Genomic DNA, 13,270 nt, shown 5'->3' with positions numbered 1-13,270 from the left:
TTGTTCGGCAAATGGTAATTTTTGATAAACCAACCTGGCTTCTGCTCTCACAAGGAATGATGTCAGATCTTGCAAATCCTTCCATTTGGGCATTTTAACAGGGATGCGACCCTGATAAAGTTTTCTCAGCGTGTTCTCTCCCGTTTTTTGGTTTCCTTCTTGTATCTTTCTTAGGCTCTTAAGCGGTTTCTGGTCGAACTTAGAACTATTATATAGGCAAATATAAGCGGATTTGTGGAAAACTAAGAGGGAATTCTCATGAGAAAACTTCAACATCCTGATAGGCCAAGTCTGGAAGGGGCACTTCGTTGGATAAAGCGGCGAAAAAAATGTGCTCCAATTTTGAAAATTAAAATTTTTGCCACAATCAATGACCTCAAATGGTGTAGGTTTCACACGGCAATTTCTTAATTCGTCTCTCCAGTCATCTGGTACCTCAGTGTAAGCTTTTGGATTTACAAGGCTCATATCTCGATCGCACTCGAGGTATGAGTGCCCTCTGATCGGAAATATTACTTTCACAGTATCAAAATGGTTTTTTTGGTAACCAAGTAATGCAGGAATCGAATAACCGTAAAGTTTTTATTTTGTCCTGATCACGAATCACAAAAAGTTGCTAGTTCTTTTACTTCCATGGACAGGATACAGCATGGAACAGACTTAGTCAGATCCTTTCTTAGCAACAGATTCATCGTAGGTGTGAAATACAGATCTTGAATTTCACAAAATATGAATATTGAAACTAATGAAATTTAGTTGACGTTTATAGTAAACATCATTAGTAGTGATGTTTGGACATGGCAAATTTTTTTGGAAATCCATGGTGATACTTTCCATAGTCAGAGACTTTGCGGCACGTTTGCGGTAATTTCGCTTTAGATTATAAAATGACTTTCTTAGACGAAGCTCCTTTTCACGATTTGTTTTCGCGAACTCATTGCTTGCAATCTTCCTCGTTTTATCATCCGGGATGGAATTCAATTTTAGAGTTAGTGAAGATATGTCGTCTTTCAAGGTATCACACGTACTGCACGTGTCTTTGCGTGGATAGCCAAACGATATATTAAAGTTGCTTTCAAAAATTCACTGGACACTGAATAGTCACTATCCATTGTGTACAAAACTGTAAATACTTTACCAAATAAACCTAAGGCGGTTGTTACCATTTAACGATTTCATTATCTGATAATAACCACAAAATGGCATAAAATAATACTGCATGCGGAGTTTCGCATAAAAATGGACTACTGCCGTTTTTCCCCTGGACCCTTCATATATTTATGGGAATTCTTTGGAAACACCCTGTATATAATGAATAAGAGGGTAGAAGTACAATGGGTATAGGTAATTGAATTCGCGTTAAACCTACACTCTATAAGGATGGATTTTCTAAAATCTAACTAATTTTGGGTGAAAGTAGGGTAGAAATATTTTTATTTTTCAAAATCCTCTATTTCCATTTTTTCAATTGTATGTACCGAGTTTTGGGAAGTATTATTTTGTATTTTGCAAACTAGAAGAATTTTGTTAAAAATAAAGTGTTAAAGAATGTGATAATTATAACAATGTTATTTTGAAAAAAGTCAAAAGTTTTTATAAAAATCAAAGTCAATAGAACAAATTTAATATACAATTGTTTTTCAATCTAACTTTACCAGTGCCTAAAATGTTTAAACATAATTCGAATATCCACTTGGCAGCATATATGTGAGACCCCCTATCCATTTCTTAGTTTTTAACCCTTATTTAGGATCTGGAATTTTGGCCATCTACTGCCGTTATTGGGAAAATCCTCAATTCTTTTACAAGTTTTTCTAACTTTAGTTAAATTTCTAATATATTGCTGTAAGCAGGAATGATCTCTTGAAAGGTCTTTTAGAAGCTATTAATAGGAATAGCTCTTAGTAGGGGCGGCAGGTTCTCCATCAACTGGAGAACAGCCGGTAGCTGAACCTCCAGAATCATTTTCTGGTTCGACCTCAGCTAGAAGCTGGCCTTGATCCATTTCTTCTTCGAGAGGAATTTCCAAGGGAAAAACTCGCTGGACAGGACGCGTCAGTTGGCCATCCTGCGTTCGAAGCTTGAAAACTCGGCACCGACCGTCAACACCAAGAATCAGTTCTTCAACCACTGTCATCGGCCAATGCATCCGCTTCTGATTGTCAGCGCCAATGAGGACTATTTCTCCCACCTTGGGCTCTGTCGGATTCTTCAAATTGCTGGCAGTCATGAACATCTGGCCCAAGTATTCAGACCGGAAACGCTGCTTTAGGTTGTCTCTGATCTCTTGGCGACGTCTAACTTTTTTGTGTAGACTCTTTGCATCAACTTCGTCCAAGTCAGGGACACCCATTTCTTGAATATCTCCAATGAACATTTGAGGAGTAATAGGCACCGGATCATTCGGGTCATCCGATGTATAGGTGATGGGGCGAGAATTGATATAAGCAGTACACTCACTGATCACGGTGTTCAACTCTTCAAAAGTGAGTGAAACCCGTCCCAGAATTTGGCGAAGATGAACTTTCAAAATTCCTATTAAGCGTTCCCAGAACCCGCCCCACCATGTTGCTGTGGGTGGGTTGAAGCGCCATTCAATTTGGTCCACCAAACCGCCGGACGCTACTCTCTACCAATCAATTCCATCGAGAGCATTTTTGAACCCCTTATAGTAAGGTCTGCCCTAACGCGCAATGAAACGTCGAAACGCCATGATAAAGGCTTCCGTTGACATGGCAGTAACCAATTCCAAATGTGTGACACGATAAACAGCACAGGTGAATATGCACACCCAAACCTTGTCTCCATTTTTAAGTTAGAGTGGACCAGCAAAATCCGTGCCACTCAACTTCTAATGCCTTGGCCCTATAACGCCTGCATATCACACACGCAAAACCATTCTTCTCACAGCTTGCCTCCCTCTAACGATCCAGAATCTTTCTCTTAGAAGGTTCAGAAGACCTTGCCCTCCAATGTGTCCATTCTGCGTGTGCATGTCGTGGATCAATCTGTCAACGGAAGTCTTCAGGGTCTTTTCTCGCCCAAATACGGGTTCTCAAACGCATAATTCCGACTTTATCTTTGTGTGGCTTCAAATTTTTGAGCTGTTTATCACCTAGCCCTTCAAAAGCTTCATCCTGTATCAATTTCAGAACCACCTTTTCAGCTCTTCCCATCCACGAAGATCAAAGCATGCTTTCATAAAAATTTCCTTGGCTTGCGACATGAAGTTCAAAAGTTCCTTCTCATCATCAACCGAAGTCACACAGTTATCAACGTACAAGCATTTGCGCAACTGTGAGATGACAGATCGATCATAAGGAACCTCTTTTGAAGCCACTTTTTCCTTACACCTTGAGAGATGATGGTCAATAACGGCCCCTATCAAATAAGGGCTCCTGGTCACCCCAAATACCACCCTCCTGTGACGGTAGATTTTCATCTGTCCGACCTCGTCCTTCCATAGGAACCTCAAGCTATCACGATCCTTTTCCGAAACAGAAATCTGTAAGAATGCTTTTCTTATGTCAGAAATAACGCCTATTGCGTTCAGTCTGAATCGTAGAAGAATCGATGGGATTAACTCTACGTAACTGTCCCCTTTTTCTAGACACATATTCAGGCTAGGCTTGCCTTTCTCTTTGGACGAGGCATCGAAAACAGGACGAATTCGGGTGGTACTGGCTTCCTTAACCACGGCTCAGTGAGGCAAATAATGTCCGAAATCCCACTTATCAAGCTGTACCTCTTCAGTAATTTCATATTTCAGCCATTCTTGAAACACCGCTTCATATTCTTTCACCAAATGACCGTTACGTAACTTCGCTAGGGTCGATTCAAGTCTACCACGGGTCAGATCGAAATTTCGAGGCAGCGGGGGATGCTCCTTCAGCAATGGAAGACATACCTCATATCGTCCATCTGATAAAATCTTAACTGTTTCCAAGAAGTGCCGACGCGCAAGCGTTTTTGCCTCTTCTTTGGTACTAACCAAAGCGGGGTCCTCGATGCCCAACACATCAAACCTCCACATATCAGAAGGGTCGAACTCCTGGGCAAACTGATGTTAACCATGCAACTTGTCTCAGCGTCCTTAACGCGGCCCATTATGGTCCAACCTAGGCTAGTTTCGATAGCAACCAAACCACAGCTTAATACCTCGCGCCTCCCGGTGAGTAGCTTTCCCGCGACGTCCGCTCCAACAAGAATGCCAATTGGGCCCTCTCTGTCGTCAGTCAACTCGATTTTCTTCTCGCAAAGTTCATATACCCATAGACCTTTAGGAATTGAGAGAATGGCGTGACAAATCTGTTCGAGTCAAGAACTTCAAAGTTGCAGGAAAACGCACTCATCAAACTTTGTAGACGGACCTTATAGCATTGATGCGTCTTGGGTTCAGTCTTGCTCCCACCAAACAATGTATGAACCAAGTTCTCAGTGCGGATCGGCTCATAGCGCATTCTGGTAGCCAGCGCTTGAGTTATATAACTTCTTTGAGAAGCTGTGTCAATCAACAACCTGGTTGTGACAGGATTTTCTCCTTTCAAACGAACCCTCAAAGTCTGCATCAACACTGGCGCACTCTGGATACTAGCATAGTTGTGCTCTACATCGTTTTCTTTCTTAGCTGCCTTACTAGTTTCAGTAGACGTTGAATTCCGGTCATGAGGAATTGGGCACATCACAGTAACATGAGGTTCAGCATAAACTAAGCAACACAGCTTTTCCTTACAGGGCCGTTTCCCGTGGAATTTTTTCAGACACTTAAAACAGCGGCTTTTAGCTTAGAGGAGCTTAATTTTCTCCTCTTTGCTCTTGTCCCTCGCCTCTGAACACAATTCGATATTGTGAGAATTCTTGCAAAAAATGCAACTGACATCTTCAGGGCCTTCAGTGGACTCAATACCTACTAGGTCAGCAGCTGTGGTCTACTTTCCAGTCGAGAACTTGACATTCCCAGCACTGCTCTTTGGTGCAGCGCCCTTTTTCTTAGGGACAGAAAACGTGCTCCTAGCTAGCAGAAACCACTCCTCGCTTTCAACCTCTCTCTTCAGAAAATCTCGCAACTTGACCATTTGATCTGCAGCCTCAAAGAGGGATCCATCAGTGCCGCACGACTTACGCTTCTATTCCCGCAAAATTGACTCAGGAAGTGCGGATTCAACTAACGGCGCGAGCATGCACGCGTATTTTTCTGATGTAACTCCCAAACTTTCCAAGGCCATTAGCTGGTTTTTTAGCTTGTCATAAAGCTGTGCGAGAGTCAAAGAAACTTTGCCCGATGCCTGTACCAAGACCAATGAGAGTAGCTCCCTAACATACAACTCAATCAGCAATTCGTCACGGCCAAAACGGTTTTTCAGTTGGCCAAAAGCCTTCGGATAATTGGCCGCCGATGCAGGATAGCTACTCAACAGTTCCTTTGCTTGGGTACCATCCTTGGCAATACGCAACAAAATCAAGAACTTATCGTCAGAAGGCAGGTCCTCTCTTTCATGGATTTTCTTGAAATATGCCCAAAAACTGATCCATGTTTTAGGCGTGATGTTGAATTTTGGGAGATCCAACTTAGGTAATTAGAGGGTGAGGTTATCACTAGAAGCAGCAGCAGAAACTTCGGTAGGACACGCTGTGTTGGCCTTGACTTTTTCCAGTAACTCATTCTTTCTAGCACTCAAAGTTAGCCAGGTGTCCCTGTACTTCTCCACAGTTTCAAACTCCTTATCTAAATCTTCTTCTTTGACCTGATCCAATGACTCGAACATAATTTCTTTTACTTTATCATCGAGAAGAAAAAGCCTATCAGCCTTGTCGGTAACCTTAATTAAAGCAACAGTTACCTCCTCGACGGTTGCCTCAGGTTTTCCAAAGGTTTCTTCACAACCATTCGCGGCAATCGTGAAGAATCTTCTAAGTTGCGTTCGTTCCGCGCACAGACGTTCCATAGTTCCAAACTGCTGTAATAAAATGACGTCGACAATCGTCCTTCCCCACCAGGGATGCCAGATGTTTGGGTCCAGCCACAAGCAAACATACGAACTTAAGAGAAGAAACGGAAACTATTTAATCGCAACTATTGAAAATTACACTGACTGACTTTTTTGACTAAATTTCAATATACAGTAGAATTCATTTATAACGACGTTGCTTATAACGATTAACCGTTTTTAGCGTCGATATTATTTTACTCAAGTTCGGTTTAATAGTTAGATACTGAGAAAATGTAACCGTTTAGTGCGACTCCGGTTTGAGCGACAAACCGTTTATAGCGACCATTTTTTACGATACTCGTCCGTTTAAAACGACGCGCCGTGTTTTGTTTCAATTTAGGTAACGAATGACCAATACCTCGGCCCCCTCACTTTCCCCGCGCGTTTCACCGTTCAATTCTCCTTATTGGCGCGCGTAAATCACAGTTAGTGTTTGTCACCTGTTATGACAAGTTCATAAAGCGCCATAAAATGAGTTCTGTAAAGAGAAAGTGTTTTACAATTGAAGAAAAGAGTGCAATATTACACAGATTAGAAGCTGGCGAATAAAACGCGACCCTCGCAAAGGAATTTGGCGTATCTCATTCTACAATATCAACAATAAAGAAGAATAAATACAAGATGAGCCGTTATTTAATGCCAATGTTTTGAAATGCAAACGTGTAAGAACTTCTACTCATGAGCAGTTGGATAAGGCATTGTTACAGTGGTTAAGCTTCAGCGCGACCGGGGAATACCTCTTAAATTTTTTTGCTAGACATGTACAATTTCATATGTTCCATGAGTTGGATAAACCGTTTTAAAGTAAGACACAACATCGTCAGTGGAAAGATTGTTGGCGAGTCTTTGTCAGTACAACAGAGTGATGTACACGATTGGTTAGAAAAAGTTTGGCCTACTATACGTGCTCAATTTAGTGATGATGAAATTTTTAATGCAGATGTGACCGGGTTGTTTTATAAATTAACCCCAGACAAGACGTTGAAATTTAAAGGTGAAAAATGTACAAGAGGAAAATTATCAAAGGAGAGAATAACAGTGATGGTGGCAGCCAACATGAGTGGTACAGCTAAAAAAAAACTTCTCGTTATCGGGAAATCTCAACGTCCCAGATGTTTTAAAAATGTACGGCATTTGCCAGTGGATTATGAGAGCAATCGAAAAGCCTGGATGACTGGTGACATTTTTACCAAATGGGCACGCGCATGGGATCGTGAACTTACGAAAAAGAATAAGAAAATCCTACTGTTAGTTGACAACTTTCCTGCACATCCCCATATTGCAGAATTGAAAAGCATAACCCTAGTATTTCTGCCTCCAAACACGACATCAGTGTTGCAACCCATGGATCAAGGGATCATTCGAGCTTTGAAAGCACATTTTCGTAAAAACCTTGTTTTAAAAATGATCCAGTTTCTAGATGGCGGATGCAGTAGTGTTGAGTGCCTGAAGATCACTGTTCTTAACGTCATTCTAATGATTCAAGATGCCTGGACTCAACTCAAGCAAGGAACAATTTTTAACTGTTACAAACATGCTGGTTTTGTCCGAAGCAATGTAGAATTTACCATAACTTCAGATGATTTTAACGAAGAAGATGACGTACCGCTGAGCATTTGGGCGAAGGCTATTGATAAGCATCAGTTACCTATAACAAACGAGGACTTTGAACAATACGCGCGTGTCGATGATGCTGTCGCCACTTGTGAAGAGCCGTCTGATGAAAACATTGTGGATAATATCATCGCCGACGACGCGAATAGCAAAGATAGCGACGGTGATGATGACGAACCAGAGTTTTATCCAACCTTGAGTGTATCTGAAGCTCTGAAGGCTGCGGAAACGCTTAATGTATTTGTTCAGACTAACTTTGATGATGACCATATGAAAACAATGATGTCATGAATTCACAATGCTGTCCGAAGTTCTTACTACCGAACAAAAGTCTGTCAAAAACAAACCCAAATAACAGATTTCCTACTTTAGTGACAGTATTACAGTACATTACGTACCTATGTTTGTAATTTGGTATGTACTACTTATTTGTGTACATATAACAATAATTAAAATAAACATATGTAACTGATTCCTACAACATGTTTTATTTACCTAAATAGGAAAATCTAACTTTCGCACTTATAATACATAATTACATACATATATAAATATCCGTTTTATACGTCATCCGGTTAGTACGACATAATATCGCCGGTCCCTTGAAGGTCGTTATATCCGGATTCTACAGTATATCAAATTTGATAAGACACGAGGCTACTACGACGCGATTAAAGCGACAACAACAACCACTTACTTCACTATACCGACTACAACCATGACGGACACTAATTCCACATCAACTTTGATAAACAACTCAACCAGTTCACTAATCCATCTACCTTTCGATTGACGTTGTTGCAGTTTTATTATTAAGTTATAATCTCGGCGGTTTAAACAGTATGGCCTTATTTAATTCGTGAAGCTCTCTGGATTCAGTCCAGCGCAACATGCGTTGGTTGGATACCGAGTAAACGCTATAATATAATAGTTTGTGTATGATTTTATGCAAAATGAAAGTTATTTTGAAGTTAATAAGTACGAAGAGTTTTTGTAAATGATTACACGAAAAAAAAATACGAGGAACGCAACAGGTGATTGGTATGCGTAATAGGCGACTGCGTATCTCCCCGCGCCCTTCCAACAGGTTATTTTTTGTTGAGTTGAAGTCACATGAACATGGATGTCGCTATTGATTCTCCCGTGTGAATTCCAAACGCATTAGAAACGCTAAAGCATCGATGAAAAAATGTATTGTCTTCAAAAAAAAATCCTTACTAATCTTTTATTATTAGTATGTCAGGGATGTAGCAGAGGAATCAGCCCTTGTACAATATACAGTCGAGCATAAACATTTCGAAATCAATTAGGTAGTGGAAATAGTTTTAGAGCTTAGAGTTTTAAATTGGAATTTCTGGAATTGTTGATGATATTCAATTATTAAACACCAACACTCGCAATTACACTGTCTGACGCGCGTTTCAATAATCAACTTATCGTCTTCAGAGACTGAAAGTAAGCAGTGTGCTTAGTATACTTCATCCACATACTTAAAGTAACTTTGTACTTGTTTTTTATTACTTAGAGAAACTGTAATTTATAAGGCTACTTTAATTGGTTACTGAGAGTACTTTCTTTCTTTGTAAGTACTAATTATACAGGGTATTAATGTATTCAAAAATCAAACTAGTTACTTAATTGACATAACTTTTATTCAACATTAAACTATTTTACAAAAATAAAAAAACGACAATTCCAATGAGGTTGATTAAATTGCCGTAATATAAAAAAATTGCTTTTTAAAGGAATCATGACAGTTTACCCTTCGAATAATGATTTCAATAAACTAATTCACTTTTAGACAGCAATTCCTAGTATCAAAATTCATCGTGAAAACTTCTGGCAGTATCTACCATTTTGGATTTCAAAAACAAATCCGGATGTGCGAGGATTTCATCTAAAGACAACATTTGATCGTGATCGTTATCAGCTAATGCCAAAAGAGCTTCCGCCTCGTGTTCGCTGTGCCTAGGACTTTGCGGTGCTACATAATGCAACAATTCTCTTCTGTCTGCTTTACCATCACCGTTTAGATCTATAGTCTTACGGAATTCCGCTCTACGTTCGTTTTCATCTTGTCTCACAATTAACGTTTCATCGCCGTTACCTAAAATTTATACAGTATTAAAAACAAATTTACGAAACTTAATTTCATTCTTTTTCCGTGTTTTAAAGACAGCCTAGAGATCAATTGGTCAATTGGAAAAGATCTCATTACCAACAAACATCTGTAAATAGAAAACATTTCCCACCACTATTCGCTGCTACTTTAATCGATAACAACAGGAATCTATCCTATCGATCATGAACGCGTTCTTTGGAAAATTCCATCCGAAGATGATCAGGATACTACCATGAAAATAACTTACTCGTGAATTATTTACAGCAAAGCGTATCATTGCTGCGCCATATAGAGGAAATTTGATTGTAGAACCTGGGAAAAGCGTTGGAACCAATAAAACAGAATCATCCAGTGATTCAGATATCAATGAGACAGTGACGACGATTCAGGCGCTGATTCTACGGAAGTTGAAGCTTATGACGAAAGAGCGGAAACGGAATAATTTGAACTAGAAAGAAATAAAATTTCTGCTTTTCTAGTGCAAAACGTTGATGAAGAAAAAAATTAGATTCGACTTCAATCAGTGAACGAACTCAAAAAAGAATTTAAAGTGAATTAGTAAAAAGTTCGCGTTTTACAGATCCCAATAGTTTAAAAAATAGAAGTTGTTTATGCACCACGTATTTTCCCCAAAAGTTGAATTATACACTGGAGTTCAATTAATACGCAAGTAAACAACAGTCGTGATAAACCTAACTGTTCCACTGTATTCAAACTCCACTTTAACAGAATGAAGTGGGAATATCAATTTTAATGTTCTTGATATAAATATATATAAAAATTCTTCTTCTTACCTTCAGTTTGCAAAACAGCAAATTCATTTTCCGTTAATAATTCATCGCCATCTCTATCAAATTTATCGAAAAGTTCGTCTACTAGCACTAACTGGTTAGTTACACTGGATTCTGGATGAGTAAATGATAAAAATTCATCCAGAGTAAGTGAATCCGGATTAGATCTAGCAGCTTCCATCCAAGATGCTTTATCTCTCATAATTTTTTCTAAAAAAAAAGTACCTTCAAAATGTGACATAATCTAACAAGGTTTATACCTTTCAATGATCTTTGTAGTCCTTTGTGTCTACGTTCATCGTGATCATCGACGTATTTATCGCTAAAACCCCTTTTTTTCAAAAAATAAGTGTGGTATTCTTTCCAAGTTATTACCCCATTTTGAGGACTCACGTCAATCTGTTTGAAAAGATCTAAATTTGTGCTTACAGCTATGAAGATGTGCTCGACTATTTTCCGTCTTATCCACTGAGCTAGTTCTCTAGAATCGAGCTTTTTATTTCTATCTTTATCAGCCCTGAAAAATTTTTAAAAAAAGGTATATTAATAAAGATCCTATTTTATGTTTACACTTCACTGTATATAAGGTGTGATCAAAATCACTTACAATTCATATATTTCAAATGGCATAGCCAATGTGTCGAGAGAAGCAATTACAAGTTTGGACTCGTTTTGGCTTGTAAGTTTGTTGGGAAAAGTACCAAAGAAGCGTACGAAATTTTAAAATATGATCATTGTAATAATATAATAACTTTGAAGACTGTTTATAAGTGGTATCAATAATTTAATAATGCAAACATGCGAGAGCTTCGTGAGGGACTTTAAATCGCGTACGGAGCTGTGCCAGTCATTTGCAGATGATTTTCCACTGATTGGAAAGAAGATCGTGCTTCAAATTACACTGTCGTCTTCACACAGATCCGGATTTCTTTGCTAAAATTACTATCACCCTGATAAAAAAATTTAGCGTTTACTATATCTGTTTTTTTACATTCCAATGTTTGTTAGGTTTAAGTAGGTTATACTTTTTGACTAGTTATCGCCGATCTGCCTACTTTTTCTAAAGAAAAAAATTGAGAAAACCAAAGGCAGTACTTCATTTCAATATTCATGTTACTTTTTATATAATTCACATACTTTTGATCAAACCTCGTATATTGAAAACCTTAACTCATTCAAATATATATTTAACTTAACATATAATTTTCATATTTACTCACTTTTGAAAAACTTCCATTAGTACTTTAGTGCTATCTTTATTTGTGTATTCTTCATCGTTCGAGTTTACAAGATATTCGTTTTTTTCCACAAATTCTTGCCCTCCCTTTTTGTCCGTATTAAAATTACTATTTTTTATTCTAATTTCGAATGAATCTTCAGGATCGAGTTTCAAATCCTTCACGATTTTTATGTTTTGCTTTAAAGGTACTGCTAGCATCCAAATCATAAAGAAAAACGCCAAATAACACAACACTGGTACGGTATACGACCACCGCAAACAATCCAGATATTTTATTTTTTTAATTATATTCATTATAGAATTATTTTAAAAATTAATAACATTTTTTATCATATCTTCATTACGATCACGTTTGGGAACATATTTTTTGAAAGGAATTATATAGTTTCTTACTACAACGTACATTTTTAAGATCGTCGAAAATGTGTATTTTTATGACAGATCGATATTGCGCAATGCTTGGCAACAAAGGCGTAATCACGCAGATGCTGAACGACGTTCAAAACTTTTACAGCATTTCCCTTAAATTTTTTGTTGACTTTTTGTAAATTAATAATATAGATACAGTTGATTAAAAAAATATAAAACATGAAAAGAGAAGTGTAAACTAATGAAACTAAAGTCATGATCATACATTGTTTACAACATAACGATAATAGAAATGAAATAAAATGCAACAAGATCATACTTGGATATAGAGATGGTAGCGAAAATGGGGATTTACAATAATAACGATACGAATAATGTCAGATGCATGTCATATTTGTAATACCATTGTATAAAGAATAGGATACTAGAACAGTGACAATGTTAAAATCATTTGAGGCAATTTTGCACGCCATCTAGTTACTTTTACATAAAAATGACCCGCAGTTTAGTGCCATCTGAAATAAATAGCACTATTTTCAACAAATAAATTTTTTTGGAAAGATCCCAACTAAATGTGAAGTTTTCTTTATATTCGAACCGAGAGTACATTGTGGCCGATTTTACTTTTTATTACGATTGTGACAAATTACCTATTCGATAGGAATCTTTACAATAGATAGATAGGGCGTATTTTGAAATGTCATGTTTCTAATAATGTTATAGCATGTATTCATCTCGAACCGAAAATAAACTTGATCTCAGTACTAATTATTTGTCACAAATTTCAATGTATAAAAAAAAAATTTTTGTAATGAGTCCTTGCACAAAGGTATATAATATATATATATATATATATATATATATATATATATATATATATATATATATATATATATATATATATATATATATATTCATATTAATATGAATTTGCGATTTCAGAACTTCAGTCATGAATGTATTTTTGAAACATTCATATTTTGATTATATTTTGTAGAGGCGAAAAAATAAGTGCTAGCTATTTTGTATGTTTTTTTTTTTAACTTTCAGTTGATTTTGTTGATAAAATCAAAAACAATAACTTGTAAAAAGTTCTAACTATGCTAATATTTTAAACGTAACGAGATGAAATATACTAAATGTA

The 13,270-nt window shown here is 37.4% G+C and overlaps 2 protein-coding genes across 2 annotated transcripts; one reads left to right on the top strand and one right to left on the bottom strand.

Annotated features, from left to right (window-relative positions):
• The first annotated feature begins 2,677 nt into the window (after positions 1–2,677).
• Positions 2,678–7,895, top strand: LOC130890742 (tigger transposable element-derived protein 4-like). The gene has a single exon (XM_057795057.1). It carries the CDS (start codon positions 6,750–6,752, stop codon positions 7,893–7,895), a length of 1,146 nt encoding a protein of 381 aa, XP_057651040.1. The 5' UTR covers positions 2,678–6,749.
• Positions 7,896–9,238: 1,343 nt separating this feature from the next.
• Positions 9,239–12,201, bottom strand: LOC130894501 (45 kDa calcium-binding protein). The gene is made up of 4 exons (XM_057801386.1): positions 11,738–12,201; positions 10,778–11,034; positions 10,521–10,727; positions 9,239–9,711 (listed from the first exon to the last, which is right to left on the bottom strand). The coding sequence occupies exons 1-4, from the start codon at positions 12,049–12,051 to the stop codon at positions 9,422–9,424; spliced, it is 1,068 nt and encodes a 355-aa protein (XP_057657369.1). The 5' UTR covers positions 12,052–12,201; the 3' UTR covers positions 9,239–9,421.
• Between the last annotated feature and the right edge of the window lie 1,069 nt (positions 12,202–13,270).

The sequence above is a fragment of the Diorhabda carinulata genome, chromosome 1, assembly GCF_026250575.1.
Source record: "Diorhabda carinulata isolate Delta chromosome 1, icDioCari1.1, whole genome shotgun sequence".
Classification (NCBI taxonomy): domain Eukaryota; kingdom Metazoa; phylum Arthropoda; class Insecta; order Coleoptera; family Chrysomelidae; genus Diorhabda; species Diorhabda carinulata.
This window is presented reverse-complemented; position numbering and strand designations above follow the sequence as displayed.

Bases quoted from the DNA above. Each gene is read 5' to 3' on its own strand.
- LOC130894501 (XM_057801386.1), bottom strand. From the start codon at position 12,051: ATGAATATAATTAAAAAAATAAAATATCTGGATTGTTTGCGGTGGTCG. The intron at 11,035-11,737 runs GTGAGTAAATAT...AAAATTTTTCAG, and splicing joins CTAATGGAAGTTTTTCAAAA to GGCTGATAAAGATAGAAATA. The intron at 9,712-10,520 runs GTAAGAAGAAGA...TATAAATTTTAG, and splicing joins TGCTGTTTTGCAAACTGAAG to GTAACGGCGATGAAACGTTA.
- LOC130890742 (XM_057795057.1), top strand. From the start codon at position 6,750: ATGTACAATTTCATATGTTCCATGAGTTGGATAAACCGTTTTAAAGTA.